Here is a 25,712-nt window from a genome sequence, read left to right on the forward strand (position 1 = left end):
TACGTGACATGCCTCAAAAGTAATTAACAAAACTGTAATGAGATGTTCTTATGAAAGCACATTTGTTGTAATTTCTTTTGAAGCAACACCACTGAACTGGATAAAATGGGGTCTTCCAAACAAATGAATCTGACGCAAGCCATCAGTGTCTACTCTTGCAGCGAACATCTTAGTTATCTCTTAAAGTATAATCCATGCAGCTGAAAGATGGTCCCCGATAAGTCTTTTTGTCAAGAGCCAAAGTCACACTTATTCTGTTTTGAAAATCTGAGTTGTGAATTTCAGTTGAAACTCTCCAAATCTCTCTTCCTCGGCCTTCAGAGGTGGCAGTTATGAGCAGGAGAGCTTGAATTAGGTGGATGAGTGTTGATGGTGTGGTTAGCAGGTCTCACTGTGTGATGTCAAGGTGACGTCTCACCCTGCTCTGGGTAGAGCACCACTGAGTAAGATTGAGCTTTGTGATGGACTGAGATGCAGCAGCTCCGGGCTGCTTTTTCTAGTTTTGACATTGCAAGATATGCTGTTTTGGCTTGTGAACAAAACAGTTTATGGCAGAATTTTAAAAAAACTGCCTTCGTTTTCTACAAAATATTAGGTTAAAACACTCACACCACCTTTTTTGTAAAGATGGATGCTTTGTTTTCTGACTGCATTTTCCCTGAACAATGTTTGAGTCCTCTGTAAAGCTATGGTATGACAGAAATTGCAGAGACTGAACACCTTCCAAAGTACTTAAAACACTGAGCTCTCTAATTTAGTACTCCAAAGTAGTACACATTTGCAGAGAAATGTTCCTGGATGGTTTCCAGTTAACAGCAAAAATATTTTCTATTAAAATGCAAAAAGAAGACTGCAATTCTGCACCCTGACAAGCAGTTGTACAAACTGGCATGCATTGGTGAATTGCATGGCATTGTAAAACTGAACATGCCTTGAAAAACAATAGCAAGGCCAGTGAGACAGAGTCATTGAAATATTAAGGTCTTTAACAAAAAAATACCTACTGATTTCTTCCCCGTTTTGAACCACCAGGGCTTTTGGCAGATTTCATCCAGCTTCTAGCACTGCAGTATAACATTAGGTATTCCCTTTAAAAAAAGCTTACAGAGACCCCCGCTATCTAAATAATGCATAGTGCCAGGGCTCCAAGTGCTAAATTAAGTCTTGAAAAACATTTGGGATTGACTTAAAGCAGTTTACCACTGATGCAGTTCAAACCTGTGGGCTCATTCTCCAAACTGGCACTTCTGGAGTTGTAATTCCATATTCTTTCTTTATAGATGTGGTGTAGATAATCATGTATTGCATTTTACTATAGTAACTAATTTGGCCCTGTCCATATTACAGTTTGACAACCAACAGCTCCAAAGTAGTTAAAAAGTAATTAGTTTCCATTAATGTTATCTCTGATTTAATAATCAAGAACTGTTTAAATCCCTGCTTAGGATGTAGCCTGATGATGGGCATAACTGGTTTAGCTGGGTGTTCAATTCCAGTTTTAGATTCCTCAAAAATGCAATTATATTTTGCAGTGAAATACCAAATGAAACTCTGGGCACAGGCAATTTTATCAAAAGTAGTACAGAAATGTTTTATCAGTCAGCTTCACGCTCAGATGTTGAGATGAGAAGGCTCATGTAATTTTGAAATAATAGAATAATAAGTCAGTACAGAAGAAGCTGTCAGATTTTAAAAGAAAACATTATTTACCAAGAAATATCAGATAAAATGACTGTACTTAAAAGAAATGTCCAACAGTTTGCTTATTTTGTCTGAAGTTTCTTTTGCGGAAGCTGATTTACTTACTGTACTGTGCAGATTTTCCTTTATGAGCACATTTTGCAGATTTCACAGATCCATTCACTCAGTTACCAGCAAACTAGCGTGCAGCTCTCAGGTTTTCCAGTAAAATATGAGTTAATAGAAAATGCAATGTTTATATTAATGAGTTGTGGGATGCAGTTTTCGAAGGAGAAACTGCAACAGTATTTTTACATTCTGGGGTTATAATGAGTCGGCAATGATGGGTGCATTTCAAATCGCAATGGAATTGCCAAGTGCACTGTAATGTGTACGACCTCCAATTGACATCACAAAAGAGACAAAGTTTTAATATGTGCATAGTGCTATATTGCCTTCATTGTCTGTGATTCAAAGAAAGACTACAAAAAATTCCAAACTGGCCCTATTACATTGTAAACGTGCATTAGACCAAGCACATTTTACTACAGTATTAATAGCAAATATTTTCATGAAACTAAGACATACAAGGCAATATTGTTAGATATTGCAAGAAAAGAGCAACTTCTACAATACACTCATAATTAACGTTGTTAGGAATTTGCTTACAATGACTAGTGAGCAGGAAGGGTAACTTTCACATCATAATTCATGCAAACTCATGCTCTTGCTCGTGGTGAGACCACCTGGTTTTCATCTGCCTGCGTTAAAATGGCAACCATACAGTACTTTCACACAGTTCGAAATAAGTATATAGGTGTGAAATTTGTACATTGTTGCGATACCGTCAATTTTGTTACCGACGTTTAATAACCGGTCTGCGAAATTGGGACTGTACTGTATACCCATTAAATGTGAGGGGTCCTCTTTATCACCGTTTTTCAAATCCATTCTCCTGCTCTGTTTTCCCAGTGCAGGTCTCGCTAAAAGTTCCCTCTAGTGTGGTAACAAGCTATTTAGAAGAACTGAAAACATGCCGGAAGATAAATACAGAGACATGCGTTAAACCACAAAGCATCACCAAAGGATGTAGCCGAGAGCTCATGTGCTCGCATAACTTCTTTTAAAAAGCATTTTCCTTTCTCATATTCCACAAATGACAGTTCACTTAATAGGAAGTGTGTTATGATCATAAACCAATTTAGATTTTTGTATGCTAGATTTCGCAGCAGGAATTTTCCTTTTCAGCTCGCATTTTCTCCTTGTCGACGGGGGCACAGCTGAGGGAATACAGCTGGGAAATGGCTCTTAGCAGTCACAGGACCCCCAGCTGTGCCCCTCCCCGCTGTGTGATAAATGCTGTCAAGTTTTTACTTTACCTCTCATTGCAGGCTGTTTGCTTCAACCTGTCTGATTGTAAACACAGGCGCGCATTCACACATCACCGTGCTCAATTATGTAGTTAACCCCGCTCTGCATAAACTTGCACTTGACATTCATCTTGTTTTTGTTTTCCTTATTATCATCCATTTTTACATCAAGTCTGGTGATTACAAAATCAGACCTCGTTTTTTTAATTTTGTATTTTGCTGCCATGTTTTCGGCAGATTTCCGGTGGTGGCATACCCCTCGCGGCGAGTGAACATGGGAAACATGCACCCTGAAGTGGAAAGGGAACAAACTGTATAATCAGTTTCTCCAGCTTAGGAACTTTTCCTGCGGTTCTCTTTTCTTTCGAACCTGAGAAACATAGTTTTGAACCATCGCTACATGAACTGAAGGTGTAAAGTATTGTTAAATTTTTTTTTTTGTGAGACAACAACCTCCTACAGAGGGATGCAGTGAGTCTTATTAGAAAGTGTCCGTGATGCCTAATACAATTTTGAAAAGAACACTTTCTCAGAGAGGCGTGGTTGACCTCATCGGCCTGACTGCCCTGAAGCAACAGCAAACCCCGATGATAAGTTTTGTCTTCTGGAGTCTTTGAACCCTCATATTAGCAAGTCACACTCCAGTGACAGTTTGGAAAATGCCTTTGTGGCAGCAAAAGTCCAAATAGTGGCTATTCTCGGTTTTCTATTCAGATTCTTAAATGCTCTCTTCCCACCTGCCACGTGTGTGTCAGGGAGGCAGGCACTTAGTGTATAAAGCTAGTCAGTGCAAGTGGTGGTCTGTAGTGACTAGACGTCCGCCCAGACCATCACACTCGGACCTTCCCTTTGATCTTGGTGAGGTGTGGCGACTTGCGGTCTAACGTTGACTGTTCAGCTGCAGCATCATGACAGGTGGGAAATTGCTGGATGTGAGCACCCTGACAGCAAGTGACGGGGGTTTAGTCCAGTTTGCAACATACTGATAACCCTAAAGCTTGTTCTCTTCATTCTTTTGGTCCCTTTTCAATTTTCCTTTGTTGATATTCATCAAGCTTGATGTTCAACGGGTCTTCTCTTATGCACAATCAGCCTTTTCTCTAATCTGAAATAGTACTTGTGCAACAATCGAAAGTCACTCAAGTGTCTCATGGTCTGTTAGGCATGACCAATTAATCAGTATGATTCTAAAACATTAAATCAGTAACCAAAATCCATATAATATATTTTTCTAAGAACATGCATGAATAAAACATTTCACACTTCATATATATTTTAAATGTGTTTTTTACTTTCATGGTTTCATGGAAAAAATATGCATAAGCTGAAGCTATGATTATTCCACTTGAACAAAACTTGCTTTTTTATGGAGTCTGCGATGAATAAATAATAAATGGTAACAGAAGATATTGACTATTTTAAACCTGACTTTGTGGCTTCCTTTAAGAAACATCTTGTTGGGATTCTTGGGCGACTGTTCTGTTTGTAGTCAAGGGAGCAAGATGGACTTAATGGCCCCCTTGTGATGTCCGTTTCTGAAATGTTATGCATGATTAAGAGCAAAGATTGTGTTCTCATTAACTTATCCATTTACCATGGAGAATGTTGTCTAAGTGTTCAAAAGGCACAGAAGCAGTTTATTTACACATGCTTTACATTTGGACAGGGTATAAACCTTTTAGTGTGTGCCAAAATGCCCTTGGCCTATGTTTGTTTTTTTGTGTTTGTATCTCTTGCTTATCAAAGCTATAATCAACTGGAATTAACCAGCATGAGTTTTTTTTTTTACCTTCATGAGAAATTCCTCTTAATAGCTAAAGGAGTTGATGTATTTTTGTAATGCTACTTTAACACATTATGCTCTTCTCTTTAAGTAGCACTGTTACAGGGGCACTGCTGTGTATTGGTATTTTAAGGACTCAGTGCCATGCTACTTGATCTGAGGCCAACGTCAGTGAAGGGACTGTTAATATTTTAGTGATTCCTGGCATTAAACATGTATTGGAGCTGTTAACTGCTTGTGGACTGAGGTTTATAATAGTGTTCCATAAAGAGCTACATGGTATTCATAGTTAAGAGTATTTTTGCAGAGCAACGAGGTAGAGTCTGAGTCTTTAAAAGTCACTCTGGGAACAAGGTCAGTGCGTATGTAGATTAATGAAAGACTGACAGGGAAACACCACTTCATATTTCTGAAATTTCTTGTTTGCCATGCTAAGATCCATGCCATTGTGCAAGACGTCCTGGACTGGAAAACATTAATTGTGTGTGGTTATAAATCTTTGTCAGCTTCTCTTTTAATAAATTTAGTTTGTTCTCGGGTGTTTTAAATTACATTATTGAAATTGTTCCCTTGTCTCAAACAGGGGTTTTGATATACTTGCCTGACTCAGTTTGTGGAAGATGTTGCCTGATAAATTGGGTCTGTGTGAAGTTGGGCAGTCACATGCATTTATTTAAAATGGGTGCAGTAACACTTAATAGCCCAGCAGGATACTTTTTTCTATGCATCATCACATTAATTGCTCTTCCAAGTCACAGAAATAAAGCATTTAAAATGTGGCTATAGTTGTTTAATGTTAAAGAAAATGAATAATCTTTTAAAATCTTTAGTGCAATCATCAAAGTAGATAATGAAGAAAAATAGAAAGGTACTGTGTTCCAGTCCTTTTTCAAAGGGCTAAGAATTTTGTCCGTCACTGTAGTGTTTCCATTAGGCGTTAGAAGGATATGATCTGTATGATTTTACATTTTTTAATGATTCACTTAAAAACAATTGTTTTAAACATTTCGTTGGGTCACAAAGGAATTGCAATTTCTGGCTGGTACAGCAGTAGTGATTTCAGGTCCACTAGTTCAGTTTCACACACTGAAGTACCTGGTTTTGCGTGAATAACAAGTGGCAGTTGTATAGTGCCAGCTCTCGGCTCTGTACTTCTGTACATTATGTACTTGAAACATTACATTATGAACTTGAAAAAGACTGCTCTTCATCCTTTTTGGTACGTCTTGTGTTTTAGGTTTCCAAAAACTTAGTGACATGGCTGGGTGGCTGGTTCTGCACTTGTTCTGCCTCCCTTCATGTAAAGAAGAGTGTCCGCTGTATTCATTTGTGCATTTTTCTTGGTTATTTGTTGGTGCGTTGGTCCTGACAGGTCTTTGACTTACTTTTCTCAGTTCCTTTCTGGTTTCTGGTTTTTAAATTTTTGTTTGTAATATACCCCTTTGCATGAAAAAATAATCCCCATAATTCTATCTCATCTCTTCTACATTCCAGGATTCTTCCCAGGCAGTTCTCAAGGCTGTGATGCTTTCCTGCGGCACAAAATGACCTTGATTTCACCTTCCATCCTCAAGAAGTACGGAATCCCCTTTGACAGGGTAAGTGTGATTTGGGGCAGGATAACATCTTAAGAAGCAGTAATAGGTCTCAAGTGTAGATGTTTACAAGTCCTTTCTGTTGTGGCAAATTCAGTAATGAGGTAAATAACTCTGTTAAATAGATTTATTTTACCTTGAAACATTTTTTGGGAGTTTTTTTTTGGCTTTTAAAAATGTAAGCAATTAAAATTTCAGTTGACTAGTGTAGTCAGGCTTTGCTTTTTTGTTTTTGCTTGTAATTGTCCTTTTCTATTCTTATTGTCATCCTCAACCCCTTCAACTCCAGCTGGAAGAGTAAGGTAATTAAGATTGCACTCACTTCCACGATGATTGCTCTTGAAATTATTTTCAATCTTAATTTTATAAATTTTTAATACTTTTTATAAATTGAAAATTTGACAGTTGAGAGTCTTAGAAAATGGGAAAGTGTACTCCTGAGCTACAAGTCAACAAAACCAAATTAGGAGCTAAAACATAAAGTGGAATTGTTGATTTATCCAGTGGAAAAAGATGGAGAGCACTTCATTTCTTTTCCAAGGAACATCCATCCATTTTATAATGGCTTTATCTGATTCAGGGTTGTGGGGGAGCCGAAGAGAGGCAGGGTAGACAGACAGACACACACTCACATGCTCGCACCAGAGCCAGTTCTCACAGAAGCCAAGACACCTGCCAGTACTGTATGTCTTTGGTCTGTGGGAAGAAGCTAGAGCACCCAGCAAACACTCAGGCAAGCACAGGGTCAACATACAAACTCCATGCAGACAGCGCCCCAGGGCCCCAGCGCCGAGAGGCAGCGCTGCTCACTGCTGCGCCACTGTGCCACCCTCTTCTAAGGAACAGTTGACTGTAAAAAAATATGGTCCTTTAGGAAGGAGTCAGAAACTTTATTAGTGACTTCAATCACAGGTGTTCAGCGACCAATTTAATCACTGACTTTACTGAATGACAGTGTGTGCATATCTTAAGAGGCTTAGTGAAATATTACAAGATGAGATCAAAAACTTTGACTCTGTGTGAAATGTCTTTTTCACCTTTCTTCAGTTTGGGGATTATTGATGTCTCCTATCACAGCCCTAAACGATTATGAACAATTTCTACTCTTCATCCTACTTTATGTATACAGAGAAGTATATAGAGAAGTGAGCACTGGTTGTAATTAGTTTTAGAGGAGTTAGCACTAATGTAGATTACTTGACTGCATTTCATGTTTTTTGCCAATGTACTGCAAATATAAGCACTCAGAGTCTCGGTTCTGCTCTGCTGTTTTTTAACAGTGTTCATTATACTGTAAGTCTGCGCAACAAGAGCATTGTCTGTTCCTTGTTTCCCTCTGTGGAAGTCCTCAGAGAACATGTTAAAAATAGAACTGATTCATGATTTTCTGTGAGTGAGAGGAGAAGGAGCAGAAGTTTTAGATGAGCTTACTTTGCTGTTTTTCCTCTTCTTTCCCTGCCTTCAACTACTTTGAAATTATTTTTTTAATTCAGAGAACTATTAGTTGAAAGAGAGCCTTTGTCACTTTGACTCCAAACCAACATCCTCTGAAGAGCTGGAGAAAATATAACCATAGGGGAGAGAAGAAAGTTTTCAACAGTGTTGAAGTTCAGGGCTTTAGAATGCAAGATGGTTACTTTTTAACATTTGCCATTCCATTTCTTACTTATTCCCTGCTTTGGAGTCCTCAGTTGTTTCTCAGATTGTGAGAGCGAGACTGAGAGCGAGGGATTAACCCAAGATGTCCAAGAGCTCCTTAGCTCAGATCTATCAGATGTGCCAGTCACCGATAGCTTGGAGTTGTTTCCACAAGAGTTGAGCCACTGACTTTGCTTTAGAGCTGGATCAGTATAGTCTGAGAAGTGTTAATGTCTGCAGTTTCTGCATTGGCCTTATTTGATTAATTAGCATCCAGTAGAAGTGAAATTCCACAGGTGGAAGCATGCATCACTGGGGCTTAATGGATAATTGGCCACACCCCTGGGACAGTAATCTGGTGTTTATTAGGGTGGGGAGACTGTATCTGGGCTCCAGCGGTAAAGGAAGAGAGTGAGCTCTAAGAATGAGAAGTAGAGATTATGGACAGTACAGGTGTAGTCTTTTGGATCCTGTAGAGATAGTTTAATAGGCATGAGAGTGTGATAGAAATACTTGCAAGGATCTGTTATTGAAGGTTTAGATCCAGAGTGATCTGTAGCTTAGTCACTAGGCTAGAACATCCCAGTATTTAGTTTATCAGACTCCAATGTTACCTTATGAAAGGTGATTAGTACTGATTGAAGTGAAGTTGGAAGACTGGGCATAAAAGATGAAGCACACCAGGGTGTCTCTGAATGAAAGGGACATTTGTTGTTTTGTGATTTTACTTGAGAGATATGGAGTACAGATGAATTTGTCCGTTCCGGCCTTCTAGGTTGAAGATGGAAGAACTGACCTGAAGAGGGAGATGAATTAAATTGTCTGCAGCTGAGATGCTTGGAGGGTGCATAACTGAACAGTGGATCGTGAAGGGCAAGGAAAATGTGCAAAATATAGAGACAGACCACTCGGACATGCGTGTGCTAAGGTGACTCGTTGACTTGAAGCTACGTTCTGTGGTTCAGGCGTTGGCGTTCACCACAGGGTATATAAAAGATAATCTACATAATGTAACTGGTGCCTTAGTTGTATATCATAACTATCCATGCTGTTGAGGAGTTGCTGTTAAGCAATTGGAGTTCTAAATTGCATAGGAATTAAATGGAAAATCAGTTATTACAAGATTTTGCATAAAGGTAATTTCAGTTACTGCTTTCGCTAGTATGAGTACCCAGATTGAAAGTGCATATTATAAAAGCTCATGATAAAGCAAAAGAAAAAAACACCTGTTAACTCTTTAGAAATAAGAAGAGAAAAGGAGATGGAGACAGAACAGGGAAGTGGCAGAACACATTAAGCTGTTAGAAGGGGGTGTATATAATGCGATTCTGTATCGATCTGTGAGAGCGCTGGCTGGCAGTGAAGTCGGTGAGTGACGAGGGGAGGCTTGTGAGTGGCAGCAGCATCCTCCCGCTTTGTGTTCCGATTGACTTGTCAGCTCTGTCACCGGAGCCCGTTCCCTAATGGTCTGTCTGGGCCTTATTGACAGCCCTGAGGAAGAGCGTGTGCTATGCTGAGTTCCTCTTGCAGACACACGACCCTTCTTTGAAACCACTGTAGCAAAGGAGGAAGATGCGTTTTGGCATTTTTTTCCTCACTGCAAACCTTTTTGAGCTTTGCTGTAGATACCTTATGCAGCCTCTTTTCTGCTCGTGTCTAGGGCTTGTAAGGCTTAGGATATCTGACCTGCAAAATAAAGCCCTAGAATGCTGTTGAAAATGGGGGACCATCTCCACCTGTATTTCTTTTAAATCCCAGCCCCCATGACAGTGTTAACCCAGGCAGTATGTCTTTGGAAGGTGGGAGGAAATAGAAGCGTGCTTTGAAAGACGTGAACTTTCAAACTCTACAAAGAAGGCACCCAAGCCTGGAATTGAAGCCGGAACTCAAACAGCTTGACATTCTCTCTACACTTAGATCTCTATTGCCCAAATATTGCAAGCTTGAGACTGGGGAACTATCAAGCAATGACTGGGATTCCTCAAATATTGGTGCCCAACTGGTGGAGTGGCACAAGCTGGCATTAAACAGTTAGCTCCTCTACTTGGTGCTAACTCCCTGTCCAGTGCTGTGCTCATTCTCTTTAGAGAGAGTACAGAAGTTGATGCTGGACATTTTAATCAAAACAATTGGCAATTCCAAAATAGGTAAATGTTATAACACAATCCGTGATTTCTGAAAGGCAATGACAAAGCCATTCCAAAGGACTGCTTTAAATTTCAGAAACAATCAAGAACCTAGCCAAACCACATTAGCCACAGGTCGACTTAAAGAATGTTTCAATGTTTATCATAAGCTGTGCAGGTGTTTGATCAAGAGATGGCTGAAGGAGGTTCTAGGTCTGGTTATTGAATTAACTAGTAATTGCTTTTTCTAATTTGGAACCATTCTCAAACTTTGCAATGCTGGAACAGCTGCATTAGGACACTCAGGAACACTTCTGATGTAGCTATCGATGATGCTGTTTTAAGTCTCCAGAAATGTGTGCAGTCCAAGAATGACACGAGGTATGAAAGCAGCAGAAGGTCACAGGAACAGCTGTTTTTACTCCAGCTAGACAGGAAGAGGTACTTTTAAATAGCTGTTGGCTAAACTAGTCAATATTATATGCACTACTTGCGTACAAAAAGGGAATAGAAAGCAATTTTTTAAAAAGCAATACACTTTATTTTAAAATAATGCCTTGTACACAGAGATGACCTTGGTGATTAGGTTAGCACTGACTTGATACAGTATCTTGTTTCTCATGTCACACGCTAGATCTGTTTTGTTTCTGGATTTTTGGTCTACTTTTGCCTCTAGGCTTTTGGATCTAGGAAAATATTGAGGGAAGTTCCATAAAGAAGCAAACTAATTTGTCCTTGTATTAATATTATCTTTACATTATATCATGTTATAGTAACAGTGAGGATTCACAGACACCTGGCAAACCACAAGAGTTATTGTTAACTGGAGCAATGTCGACAACTTTACCCAGGATCAGATGGTGGTTAATCAGTTTTGCCTTGTTTTCTGGGAAAACTCCCAAATGACCATCTTTGCAATAGCCGGTGCTGTGCCTATAATTGGCCACAGACATACTTCAAAGGCAATGTCTTACTGTGACCTTTGAAGTGGTCCTCATTTTCCAGATTTCCGTTTCCCAAGCACTGAGTCCCATTGCAGCTGTGCAAGCTCCTGTGTCCTTTGGTCTTTAACAAAAACGAAATGTCTGAGCGCAGCCCTCCTGTCTGCATTTTCACAAGCACTTAATTCGCCGGTACAAAAAAACAAGTACTTGAACACTCCCTGCAAGGAAAACAAATGCTCGAGGCTTTGCTGGGGGTGGATATTGGAAAGTAATTTAGGTTGAATTCATGGGAAATTAAATTTTCCTGATCGCTTCCTTTTTAAACAGTACTCCTCCCTGCTGCTGTACCGCTGTTTAGCTGCGATCGATCCTCTAATGGAAAAGGCTTGTTCCTGGTGGTTTGCCTTGTCAGGTTTCACACACTGAAGAATTTGAGGTCAAAGAGGCTGGAGGAGCTTGTCTGTGTCGTCTTCTTAATGAATCTTCTGACTTACAAGGTCTTCAGTGGCTTGGCTCCGTATGATTGTGCCGCCTCCCCCACAGACATCGCTTGCCTCGTGTCTCCTCCTGTGATTTCAGCCCAGTCCAGTGGACACTCCCCAGATTCCTCCTCCTCCACACTCAGGCTGTTTGTCATTGATCCCGTATCAGCTTTTGCCAAATATCCTGTTGTGTTGTTCTGTGTGTAAATGTGTTTTTTCCATCTTGGAACTGGTATTGCCTTCAGAATACTGCTACTATTTTGTTTGTAATTTTTCCCCCATAATAAATATAGACAATGTTGAATTTCTCTAGTTCTTCATAGTAAATTGATTATCAGAAGTATCAAAGTATCATTGTATGTGTAAAGTATTATTATTCAGAGATATCTAGATGGAAGGGAGTCTACTTTCTAGAAGTGTCTGTTCCTGATCAAATGTTAAACATACAGGAGAAATAGCATGAAGCAGTGGAGTGTTACACATGCACAATGTGTATTCAGTATACCTTCAGTAGTAAATCTAGTAAATCCTTTACTACTTCATGTATACAGTCATTTGTGCTATAACCTGTGCTTACATAATGCAAACTGGCTGTAACAGTTTGTTTATTAGGACATGCCTTTTCCAAAACATGGGTGCGTGCAGGCATGCACCCTCAACGCTGCAACACACCTGGGGTGGTGGCGTGTTCTCTCATGCATTGGCCTTGGTCTTTGTCTGCATATGCAACAGAGTAGTTGAGCACAGACAGACATCTTTGTTTAGAAATTTATTTTATGTTCTATATGGGACGTTAAAAAATTACAGTATTGTGTATTTTTGACGTTTCTTACGAAAATGCTCTTGCCCTCCTCCTCTGAAGAATCTCATTATCTAGTTACATAAATAGTGCATGTTATGCCTTATTTTATCTGCTTTTTCCACTGTTTACCGTTTAAAAAATCCAAAGAACATTATACAGAGGTAATCTACTCAAACTAATATGATTGATTACTATAGAAATATTCATGTTATTGTGAATTTGAACTCTCTTCCTACTAGCCAATGGTTTCTAGTATGTGCTTTTCTATAAAAATGTTTTCCAAAAACAAAATTAAAGCATTGTAGCAGAAATGCCTGCATTTAGATGGAGAATTACAGAAATAAAAATGGGTTTCTGTAATCTTTAAGGTAACGAACGTAGAGAAAATTTTTCATATATATGAATGAATGCCTGAACTGTTGCTTGTGGGGCCCATCAGGCACTGGAGTGCATTCAGAACTTAACAGGCTGCTTAAATTTCACGCAAGACTTCTGTGATTGTTAAATAATTACACTTGTACTGCTGGAAATGATTTGCTGCAAAATTCATCAGGAACCTCCAAAGGGGGACGTTTCGCTGTAATTTAGATCAAGTAAATTTGATGCAGTTTTTTTCTTAATTATTTCTGGTAAAATCTGACTTCTGTTGCATCAAGCTTGTGCCTACAACTATGCATCAGTGTGTTTTTCAAGCCCCATTTTATCATTGTTGCATAGGTAAACGTAATTTCCTGTTTAATTTGGAAACTTTAGTGTCCTATAAAGTCTGTGGTTAATAATCCATGTAGAGTTTTAATAGTTTAATGGTTCTGTAAAAGCAATTAGTTGTAAGGAAATATCTCCAAAGCTGTCTTTTTAAGCTGTTTTAGCACAGGTAATTTCTGTTGTTACAAGGTGATCTCTGTTTGTTTGCTGGAATTGGAAGCTGGGGGAAGAAATACAAACATGCACAAAAGACTTTACAAATTGTTACGTCTTCCACATTGCATTTTCCGTTTAGCTCTGGGGAACGTTGGCTTGGTAACTTTCGTCTGGATTTGGTGTCTGTTATGCGTGAGGAGTTGACTATACAGTTATTTGAGCCCAGACTGGCCAAGGTGAGCAGGCTTGCCAGGTGCCCCAAAGCTTGGAGTGTTGCCAGTGAATGCTGCTCCTTGCGCAGTGAAACAAGTGCTCCTGCACGTTTCCGAGAACTCACTGTCTTCACCTCTCCCATGTTGGAATAAGAGCTATAGTAGCGTGATGAGTTTATCATAATTACAGGAGTTCTCAGCAATGCCAGTACGAAATGTTATACGTTTTGTTGCCAGTATCGTTATTGTCGAAGGATGTCTTTATTTTGTCTGCTGTGTTGACTCCTTTTCTGCTCCCTCTCTGTCCCAGATTACTCAGGAGGCTGGGGAGTTCATGATCACCTTTCCCTACGGGTACCACGCCGGGTTCAATCACGGCTTCAACTGCGCCGAGTCCACCAACTTCGCCACGCTGCGCTGGATCGACTACGGCAAAATGGCCACGCAGGTACTGTAGGCTCTGGACCAGACGTCTTCACAGAGCCGTAAGAGTCGTCCACATGGCTGTGTGGGAAAGGGGATGGAATGGCGTTGGCTGTGAGTTACACACTGTAGAGTGAAAGAGCGTCCAGGTTGGCACATCTAAAAAAGAGAGAAAGTCTCGGCCTGGTTAGTGGAAATGGATTCGTTGCACGTACTCCTGTTTTCAGGTTTGATTTGTAAGTCATAATGGGCTGAAAACTGTTTTTAATTACAGTAGTAATTTTCGCTTGGTTGCTTAATTAAAAACTGATAGTTACTCTGCAGGAAAATCAAAGCAACAACTCCCCCAATCAATCATCTTTTTAACTTCTTCTGTTTACCCTAATCGGAATAATGAAATAGTTCTTTCACCACTCCGTCTTGGCGATTTTTAATAACAATGTAGTAAAGATCAATCCATAAAAAATGGTAAAGCTTAAGATAGGTTTTAAAGAAGTAGCTGCAAAACGTAAGATGTTCAACTTTTTAGCCACACTTTCCTTAAATATCTAAGCGAAGAATGGTAGATTAATTATTTGGGACTTTTCAGTCTAATTTAGATTGCTTAAAAACACAGCTACTTAAAAGCTAACAGAATTATACATGAGAGGAAAGACTCATTTAAAATATGAGTCCCTAATTACACAAAATACTTCTTTCAGCACTTTAACAGGAATAAGGTTCAGTAGGGAAGAACTAGGCTTCGTTATGCATTCTGTTATGTTTTGCATGGTTCACTCTAAAATAATCTAATAATCACTTAAGAATTGGATTAGGGAATCTGAATAGTTTCAATCACTCATATAATGACATTCAAGGATCTTTGTGTACTAGAGTTCTGCATCCCTATTATCACAGTAGGAGCAGGTGATATCTCCCAAAATAAGTGTAATTATGTAGAATTTAAAATAATATACTGTACATTAGAACAAGATTTATATGTCATTACATAATCTGCTCAATAGAGTACATCAAGAAAATATAGAAAACTAAATCTACTGCTACTGAATCATGTAACACTTCCCAAATATTTTAAAATAGTCTCGGATGCACAAAGACTAAATCTCAAGAAGATGAATGTTTGCTAATGCTGAAGAAAAGATGACACAGAAGCCTGTTAACTATTAGCGTCTGTAACAGAAACTTGAAGTATGTTTGTCTGTGTAGCTCAGTGGTTTTAAAGCGGATCCCCTGGTCCCGTCTTGTAGAGCCTCAGTATCTCCTGGTGTTCCTACCACCCTTCTAATAGGTTTGCAGAAAGTCTCCCATTGGTCTCTCTTGCTGCTCTTGTAGGTTCTGAATAGTGCTGGTAAAAATGAATACACTGCTCCTACTCTTTCTGTAGTTTGGTTTTACTTCAATGTCTTATTGCTCCGTACCTCCTGTAAACACGTTGGCTGTATGGAGGATTAGTGCAGGAACTCATTTTCCCCTATTTCCCCAAGACCTATCTGGCATCTTAGACAAGTAGTTAATATTTTTCATTTTCCATTTGTTTTTTATGTCCTCTTACCAGAAAAGTAGGTCACATTTGTCTCCATAACTAGTCAGACACTCTCTCAGCTACAGAGAGACTTCAACAGATTTAGGTGTCACTTCTGTTATGAACTGCAGTGGTAGCGTGTCCTGAACAGTTTCCAGTGTCCTCACTGACATGGCTCATTTATGAATTACAGTAAGTAGAAGCAAAGTAATAATCAGTCTAGTTTTGTTAGTGCAAGCAGCTAACTGTGTTGTCTGTGATTTAATTGATAGAATTCTGATAACTTGAAAGTGGCAAATAAACATTGACAAGAAGGAAAACAACGATGCCATCTTGCTCATTTGGTAGCTTATTAGCTCATCTAGCCTCTTTGTGAAAGTGGTTTGGATCTTACCATCTGGCTAGGAATCCTGTTCCAGACACGCATAGCTCTTTCCTTTTTAGTTTCCTGTTGTGACCACATGCCTTGGTTTTGCTATTAAGTCTGAAATCGTACCCTGGCTGAAACCTATATATATATACCTTTTAGGATTCTGAGTACATGTATTATGGATTAACTTTTCTCAATCTCCTTTGTTCTTGACTGAAAACATTTCATCCCGTAATTTGTTTGTATATTCCCTAAAACAATCGTTACTCTTGTTTGACCTCTTTCAAGGCTATCATATCTTGTGGCATTGTGATGAAAACTAAATACATTTTTGTCAGTGAGCTCTTAATAATGTAAAGGAAAGCTTTAATGTACCTTCCCTGCATTTAAAATCCCATGCTTTTTGCTTTATATCCAAGCACTGTTTGATTTAATTATTCCTCCTCCACATTTGCATGACGAGGATAGAAAAGCCAGATTCCTTTCCCGTGTGACTTCCTGCAGCTCCGAATCTCTCAAGTGATGTGTGTAGCAGTCCTCATACTGTTGTGAATCGCTGTGCAGTTATTTGCGATACATTCAGTTAGAACAAGTACAGGTTAATTCTTGAAACCATGCTTCAGCTGTTGAGCCGCCTTCAGGTGTGAGAGAAGAAGGTGGCAAGAATATAAACCACAGGAGAGCAAAGGACAGAGCAGGTGAGAGTGGTCACACAGATGGGGTATCTAAGGCAGAGGTGTGAAAAGCTGGAATCTGTAAATTAATGTGGAAGATTTAAAAAAACATTCATCTTTGTGAGATGAAATCAACATCAAATGTTGTTTTTTCATTACTTGTTCCTTTGCTGCCAGTGCACACTGAGACAGCTCTCCACTGAGCATCTTCAATTTCATTTGCCAAGTGTCAGCTCCAAGACTGGGGGAAAAAATAACAGTCTTAACAGAAGCAATTCTGCATACGTGTTCTGGAGTTTCATGCTCTGTATGGCAATCCTATATGTATCAAAAATACATACATGTATAAAAAAGAACACTATTCTATAGAATTAACAAGGTTTTTTATAAGGACTGTCAATGGTTGAGAATTATAAAGCGTTTATAAGGCTTTCTTTATTTTTATCATTATACGTGGTTATCAAAGAGGATTATCTTGTGAAACTTCTTGTCACCTTAACACTGAAAGGCACAGGCAACAGAATGGAGCCAGAAGGAAGGAGTGGTCTTATGGTTCGCATTGTTTCTGTTGCCTCCATCTGGTGGCAGACTTCAGTTTCTGGATCATGGAGGTGAAGAAGCTGGGTATCATCTATTTGGGGTGTGGCTAAAAATCAAATGCTCCTAAAGACACAAAGCATGTCAGTCTGTTTTCTGTGCACTGGGCTTGCTGTCCCGTTTCCTCTGGCAGAGATCAACAAGATGGCCTCGTGGGGTTGCGGTGAGCGGAGGACAGTCTCTGCCAAGTGAATTTTTAGGCACTGCAGCATTAAAATTCACGAGTCTGCTTCTCAGTAGCTCACTGACCCTCACTTACTCCAGCTGGCACAGTCGGCAATCAATTTCTTCTGGAGACGCTGATTTAGATCAGCAAACAGTTTGGCTCAATTCAACATGTTTGCCAGCTGTCTTTGTTTCTTGCTTCCCTCCCTTGTTTCTTCCTCTTTTTTCCGTTTTTATCCCTCTTCCTCTCAGAACGGTTAGAAATTTTTGCTATAGGCAAGTGCTTTTGTAATTACATCCGTGTTTCCAGGCGTTCAAACACAAGATGCACAATATGAAATGAAATGGAGTCTTGTAGGTTTTCCAATGGAGCCTTTAGAGCAGCAGATGTGTGTTTTAAACAGACTGGATTGAAGAGACATACAGTATGATTTCTGTGCCAGTCATTTATCACTTGTTCTGTTTCTATGGGATAACCCCCCCAAAAAAGAAATATTATTGTTACTAGTTACAAATCAGAGGAGGTTGTTTGGCCAATTAAACTTGATTGCTAGTAGCTAATTAATCCCAGATCTTTATGCAGCTGTTTTTGGAACAATCCTTGGCAACAAGGGGTCTACATTATGGCTAGCGAGATTATTCCAGGTTCCCTTTACACTTTCTGAAGTTCTCACTAACTTCAGTTAAACGTGTGCTTGATTTGTCTTCAGGTTCTCTTAGAGAGCTTGCTGTAGTCTTTGTCAGTACCTTTTAGGTTTTTGAATAGTTGAACCATGTATCCTTGAAGTATATTCATTCTGGCCATGTGGAGCAGGGGTCTGCTGTCCTGGTCCTGTAGTGTCATATTGCCCTTTTTTTCATTACATCTGAACTCTGAATGATTTCATTAGTTCACTCAGATCACTCATGGTTAGGAGCTGTAGACATGCTTTACAGATCTCTCTGTTCATTCTCCAGTAATGGCTGGCTTTCAAGCATGCAGGATTACGGCACTCCAGGGCTATAGATCACTGATGTAGAGCATTCTCAGAATCCACTCACTCCTTGTGGGGTGATCTCTAGTCACACCTGAAGTCTGTTACTTTTAACTGTGCCCCAAGATTTGAACCTTAATTAAATTAGATTTGAACCCATTTAGAATAAGCACCTTTATCAGTGAGACAGTTGGGTCTTCCTGTTTTGCAAGATTTCTTTTAGATGTTTGAAACAGGCTATGGGAAAAACACTAAATAAAAACTGCAGAATAGTATATTATTCCTGACTTTATAAAGAAGATGAAAAAGCAAGAGAGAAGTGTAAATCAACTCGGTATAGTATTTCATTGCACTGAACAGCTGTAGAAATTAGATTTTAGAAGTATAAACAAAGCAATAAAACATTTAACAGGTACGAAATGAGGCAGAAACTTGCCAGCGATGATGAAATTGTGATGGACAATTTAGCCAGAGTAAAATTCAACAAACTTTTCTATTGTTCTTACCCAGATTGTTGATATTTCTCATTAATTAACAGAGGGAATTAGGCTTGTCATATTGCAAACCGTAAAAGTGGCGAAAGTATGATATTTATATTAACACGGACATTACCTGCTGATGTTTTCTTTGCAGTCATTTTAATATTTTACCAGTGATTTCTTCTAGTACTTTGTTTCAAATTATTTTGAAAATGATAGCAATTAAAACAAGCCTATACAGAACATAAAAAGTAATTTTCAGCTCAGCCGTGTATACCGGCTGGTGACAGTGGCACAGCAGCTTTTGGATGGTGCCGCTTTGCTTACATTGTTATGCAGCCTAGCGTGAAATTACTGAACACAGAGCATTGAGAGCTTCTTGCAGGCACACTGTAGCACAGCCGGAGAGCTGCTGTGATTCATCAGCTCTTTCCCCTTCAACCTCCTCAGGTGATGTTTTCTTTTTGGATTATGCGGACTGTCCTCTGTGTTTTTTCCCTGTTTTGCTCTTTCCATAGTTGTAGTGTTTATAAAGCTAGATGGCCTCCGTCATCTGTCATTAGGCTTGTGCACGGTGGAACGATTGGATTTGGAACACCTTCACATGGACGCTTGGGGGTCACGCTGCTGTGTGTCCTGTAAACATCACCAGTACGCACCAGGCCTGGCAGTGTCTGTATGTGGTATAGAATGTTGCCACACCCGCTGACATAGCGCCACCTACTGTCACCTGCTGTGCTGCATGGGCACCTGCATTTCACATGCACAGTTTTCACCATTTGGTGGCTTGAAAAAAGCAACTGACTATGTAAGCACCCTGTGTCAGAGCCTCACCCTGCCATAATAGATTCACCGCCACAGGCTTTGGAAATACGTAAATGCAAACATATGAGATTTTGTATTAAGGGCCTATAGATCTTGTTTAACATGGCAGAAGTTTATTTTTCCAAAGCTCTCAAACCATATGTTCTCAAACATGTTAGACGAGACTTATATCAGGTCTCTCCGTTGCCCAGGAAGGAAGCAGCAGCCCTGTCTCATCACCTTTTGAGGTGAAACCTGAATGGAAGGGGTCCTGGAGGTGTGGCACGTGGTGTCATTAAGAAGTCTTTTCTGTGTAAGTGTGCAAGGGGATGCAGTGTCGAGTCAATCTAATTCTTTCTGATCAGCTACTTTGGCTGTATAGCACACTAACAAGCACCTTTCTTGTCCAATTTTAAGTTTCCCGTTTAATCCTTTTGTGTGAGAAAACACTAACATGACTGTGATTTTACTATTTACATTCTCAATAGTTTCTGAAGGGAAAGATCGATCACACACCCTTTGAAGGTATCTTTCCTTCTGTCCAGGAGGGTCTGCAGTCACAGTGGTGGAGAAAATGCCAACTACAGGTGCTCCCTTTGCATCAAGGTCTGTGATCTGCTTTTGGAGCACCTGTGCTGTCAGTAGTCTCAAGACAATATTGCAGTCTTAACAGTGTGTTCCATGAGAAACACAATTGCCCAACATCCAAGCATCTTTTTAAAATCAATTTGTCATTTAACAGATTTTCAGAAATCTCTTGTGGAACAGGATGCAATGATGCAGTTCTGTAACTTTTCAGGGGTATTGTGCTGCTTCAAACGACCAAGTTTAATTTGCATCATGTTCACATCAAGTCTGATTCCAGCAGAGAAGACCGAATCTAATAAATTAGGAAGATGTACTGCTCAGTGGTTTTGAAGCAGTTCTGTAAAGCACAACTGTTTTTTCTCTAAAGAACTAGGAGCATATGATCACTTAGTCCTTTTGATCATTTATTTTCGTATTTGTTTAGCGCTAACTGTAGTTTGCCTTAATTAGCTGTTTTCCTGTGCTTTCCTGTGTCTGTCAGTAGCCGTGCAGCTGACACTGCTCACAGTTCCTCTGCTTGGCTGAACCTCTGATTTTTGAGCTCCGAGTCCCGAGTGTCTGACTGGAAAACTGAAGGAACCGATCCCATGGTTGCCCTCCCCTCCCCGGGGCTGTCGGAGCTGTGCTCAGGGGGCTGCTTTTGTTGTTTTAAGCTGATATTGACAAATAACATTTTTTTGCTTTTCGATTTATTGTAAGTGGTGTCACAGAGCCGGCAGGGTGGTGAATGCAGAAGCTCGTTCCCCGGAGCCACACCTTATTCTCACACACAGCAGAGTGGCTTCTTTGGCTATCTTTTTTCTTCCCATTTCCTCCACTTGATGATTCCTTAATGTCACGTTAACGTGACTGAAAGATGAATTGCAGGTGCTTCTTACATGGTGTGTGTTTGAAGAAGAAACTGCTCGGCTTCACAGATGCTGGATTCCAACTTTGCGCCGGTGAGAGAAAACAAATAGCCCCCCTGTCTGTTTTTGGAAATGATTTATGTAATACCGGCTAATAAATCCTGCAATATTAGAGCAGTATTTTGAATTTAAAACTTGTGTTTTTTACAAACTTTTCTACATCTGCATGTTTTTTCCCCCCCCTCTTACTGGCCAAGAACACCATGAGGGCTTTTGTGTTTCTGTTCAGAACTGGATTAAATTCCAAAATTGTTATATGTAAATGTCCGTACATAAATACTTATTGTAAAGCTTCAGATTTTCTATAAGGGATTAGGTGACATTGACTCATCTCTTAGCAATGCTCACTTTGGTGATTTTGCTCAGTAATATTGAATATTTTTCTATTTACCGTAGCTTCCTTTGCTTTCAGCTTAATTTCATATGCTTTCCCCCATGCACCCTCTTGCTATTATGATACTACTGTGATTTCCATCATAAAGGTTTATGAGGCTTGTCCTCTGACAGGCCTCCTAGCCTTGTGAATATGTATTGTGTTAGATCACTGTTATCATAGTCAGTTCTAGTGACAGTGAAAGTAGGGTGATGCCATATCAGGAAAAGTAAATTAGTTTTCAAACCAAAGTATCATGGACAAGTTTGCATTAAGGAATCCTAATCCTTTTTTAATTCCAAAGTATTTTTGCGATACAGGAAATCCACTGAATATTAGTGGCTAATGAACAACACAAAATATAGAAAAAAGGTTTTCTATTTGCTTTAAGGATGTCCTACCTGCTTAGATGAGGAGTGTTACATGCTAATTAGCATACCAATACTAGTCTTTGGTTTTCATTATTCATTTAGAAAAGAACAAGGAGAAAAAACAATTGACATTTCAGCATCTGCACTGATGTTGTACCTTAATTCCCACAGTAGAGCTTGCCTGGAATAGAGTTCAGGTCTTTTTCAAACATCTTTAAGCAACAAGACCAACTGTTTTTATAGAATTTTCTTAGGTTGGACATTCCAAAAATTTGAGTAAGGAAGCTCTCTTTCCTACAAGAACTGGTTACCTGATTATTACAGCAGACTTGTCGCCAGGATTCGTTTTAATGAAACAGACGTCCAGTGTGAGAAGAATATGAATCTGAGGTCCATTAAGTCACTCGTGTATTGCATTAATCAGTGCACTACCAGTGGCAAAAAATGCTGAGCTGTCAAATCATGCATTTTTACATTTTTATAACTTCATCCATACAGTAGATTATTCTAATAGATTGCTAAAATGCTTGGGCATATGTGTCCTTTTCCAGCATATGATCTTTGCTCACATCTCTACACTAGGTTCTCAGGATTTTTTAAATTGATTTTACACTTGCTTGGAAAGCAAGCAGGATAATTTGTGAAATATCTAGATCGTTCATCACTGCACATTACCATAACCGCTATATTAGAACACACAATTCTGTTTTATGTTATGTTTTCAGTGCTGTCTACCTCAGACTGCTGGTTTTACTATACACAAATGTATGGTTTAGGAAATACATAATCATCTCTCCAGCCTCTGGGCTAGAATACTCTGCTAAAAGAGTAATTATTAGAATGTTGTTTTTCTTCACTAATGTTAGCCTGTTGTTAGAAGGAATGCAGATAGGCATTTTGTGAGAGTGTAAGACAAATTTCTAACCACAAAAAATCTTTTCAGTAAAAAAGCTATTTCTAAAATGGGAAGAATAAAGAAATGGTCATGGGTGTTTGTAAGTGGTGATACTATTTAAAATGTCCAACCTGAATTGGAGTAACCCTGCTAGAGTTCTCTGAAGGCTGGTGTTTACGGTTGTGCTAGACAAGGGTTAAGATAGCAGAGCTGCTGTAGGATTTTAACAGCAGTGAGTAGCCTGCCGTGTGTCAAATATGCACTGTGCTGAATGCACAGAAAATTTCAAGGTGCAGTAAAGCCTGACTGATCTCAGCCATGCCTAGAGAACTGGAATTGAACCACCTCTGTATTGAACATCCTCTGATAGAGAGGTTTCTCAGATTCTAGCTCTGTACTCCAAGGCAATTCATTTAGCTGCCAATGACTAACCGCTGGTCTGGGTTTTTCGTATGCATTGTGCTTTTATGAGCTATACTGCTCTTATAGAAAGTGCTCAAGCTTTTCTGAAAGGTATGTCATCAAAAGATAAGATGAAAAGAATTGAACCTGTTCCATCTTTGACAGGGGCTTTACAGTAATTGCCCATTGTGGGTCTTGGGTAAATGTAAAGACCCAACCCAAAGGGCTTCGTGGAAGGGAGTAATTACCAAAGAAATTCAGGTCTGCAACAGGGACGTTCCATCAGTAGAGGGAGGGCGTGTCCCTAATCTTTGAACTGTTACAGTACTTTTCCTGGAAGGGTTAATTGTGCATCACAGTTATTTACTTTATATACTTTACTGACAATGTTTAAGTTTGGTATGTAGTGCTAAAAAATGTTGGAGTTGGATAGTTTAATATAAATCTAACATCTCCCTCTAACTTTGAATGGGAATATAGAGCTTTTTGACTTTGCTTTTTCCTTTTATTTAATACCTCTAATAGCTTGCACATCTGTAGTAGTGAAGGAGATGTACAATTACCATTATATGTTTTTCCTAAGGTTTCGGCATGTTTTGTTGCCATTCTATTCAAAGATTTAAGGAGGGCTAGTGCACCCTTTTTTATTGCATTATTGGAATGTAGCAGGCTTTTATAAAGAGTCTGGGGGATGAACTATGGTGCCATCAGTTGTTGCAGGGTCACTAGCCCTCCCAGATTCGCTGACCTTGGGTCTGTTCCTGGCCTGGAGGGCCGATCACAGAGCTTCAGGATCCGGCTCAGGAGAGTTGATCATGTCAGAGTGTGAATTTGGATTCCCTGGTAGTTTTAAACGTTGTTTAGTAATTAACGCAAATACTTTGTGTTGACCAGGATTTGGACTTCCCAGGTGATTGAAAATTTAAACCAGATCATTATAACCAGCGTTTCTTACACCTTTAAGAATGATTGTGCTGGAACCCTAAATAAAACCTGAAAATTAACCCACTTCAATATAATATACATCTAGCCCTCCATAATACACTTGCTGCTGAAAATGTAATTTGCGGTCAGATCTATACATAATGCACACCTCGAGCCCAGGCGGAGGTCTCAGCATGTGATGTTAAACAGCATTATTCTCTGAACAGCAGTGCAGTGTTTTCAGTGTAAATAAACATCTGTTCCCCAAGTCCTTATGTACAGCTCAGATTGAATCTGTAATGAGCACAATGCAGTTTTTACAGCTCTTGTGCTGCCAGTGTTGTAAAGTAGATTTTGAGATATAATCTAAGAACAGTTAGATTCTTCAGTGTTTTTTAAGAAATAAGTCCCATTGTCCACTTTAAAAATAATGACACCTTGTATTTGACCAGAGGAATTACTTGATTGACCTCAGATCACTTTCTTTGTAAATCCTGCTGGCAGGAAGACAAACATGTTCAGACCTCAGCTCTTCAGGCAGTGGGCTCTCATGCTTCTTTTCTGATCAGTTTACTAAGAGACACAGTGACCTGAGCCTAAGATCCCTTTTGTCAAACCGTTTTACCTTTTAAATGCAGAAATGAAAGAACGGTTGGCACCACCAGCTGGAATGTGCTCAGGTTTAACCAGAGAGGTGTGCTCAGGTTTAACTAGCTCCACACCCAGACCCTGTTCCACACTGCCCAGCCTGTCCTCCCTCCAGTCCGTCTGCAGTCTGAATGTATTGTCTTGGTCTCCTTCAGATCTTTATCATATTTGCTCTATGTCCTTTTGAAAGTTGAAATCGAAGTGGAGAATATCTTGCATCAATCCAAAATGCGACTTCTGACCAAAATTGCTTTGTTCAGGGTGGCAAATAACAGGACCAATAAGACTTCCTGTTTTAGATGTAGCAATGACAAACTCCTCTCTAGGTGGCAGCAGAGCCTATTTAATGAAGACTGCGACTTTGGTACTTATTTGTTTTATGGTCATTTTGTTCAATTGAATTCACTTGCTTTACATTTTTGTCTACTTGTGTTTGTCCGTCTTCTATAATATTTAGTTTGGATCACCCCCTTTTTGGCTGAAGAAGGCACAGATAGAATTGTTGGCTTATCCATAGAAAGAGTAATTCTTTCATGTCACAGCAGAGATTTGTCAAGTAGTTCTGATAATGGAGGCAAAGTAAAGATGTTTGGTGCTGTAGGATCACATTCTGTTGGTCCCACAACAGCTGTTGCTTGGTGCTGTTTTGCAGGTCAGCCTTGTGTGCCAAAATGTATTTTATTCATAATAAAGAATATCAATTTAAAACTCTATATTGCTTTTTTCATTAGGAGGGGTTGGAGGCCTGACTAGTTTGATAATGCTTTAGCCCTGAGAGCAAGCAGCATGGTTCAGAGCATTTCAGCGTTATTCATGACCACATGTTGCCACAGCTGTTGAATTAATAAGTTCTATATTTTTCATTTTTCTTATCCTGGCTAGTTTGTAACCTCAAGGTATAGGTTGCTTTGACTCTCAGTATAGGCCTGCTTATACTGAGAGTCCAAGTGAGTCACTTTGAGACTTAAATTTTGTTTACAGGTTAGTGAAAAAACAGCACTAAGGGTGCTGTAACTTTGCTGTTGATAGACTAGACTAAGGACCTCCATTGCAAGTTGCAGCATTTTTAAAATAGTTTTGTCATTTAGCAGATTTTTAAAAG

General features: G+C 39.4%; 1 protein-coding gene across 3 annotated transcripts in view; it reads left to right on the forward strand.

Moving 5' to 3' along the window:
- Positions 1 to 25,712, forward strand: part of kdm4b (lysine (K)-specific demethylase 4B) — a 125,814-nt gene that overhangs the window by 43,349 nt on the left and 56,753 nt on the right. For all 3 annotated transcript variants that reach the window (XM_088622450.1, XM_088622451.1, XM_088622452.1), the window contains exons 7-8: positions 6,328 to 6,431; positions 13,804 to 13,941. In XM_088622450.1, coding sequence (XP_088478576.1) covers positions 6,328 to 6,431; positions 13,804 to 13,941 — 242 coding nt within the window. The remainder of the gene's footprint in view (positions 1 to 6,327; positions 6,432 to 13,803; positions 13,942 to 25,712) is intronic.

This window comes from Lepisosteus platostomus, chromosome 27 (genome assembly GCF_059453375.1).
Source record: "Lepisosteus platostomus isolate fLepPlt1 chromosome 27, fLepPlt1.hap1, whole genome shotgun sequence".
Lineage (NCBI taxonomy): Eukaryota > Metazoa > Chordata > Actinopteri > Semionotiformes > Lepisosteidae > Lepisosteus > Lepisosteus platostomus.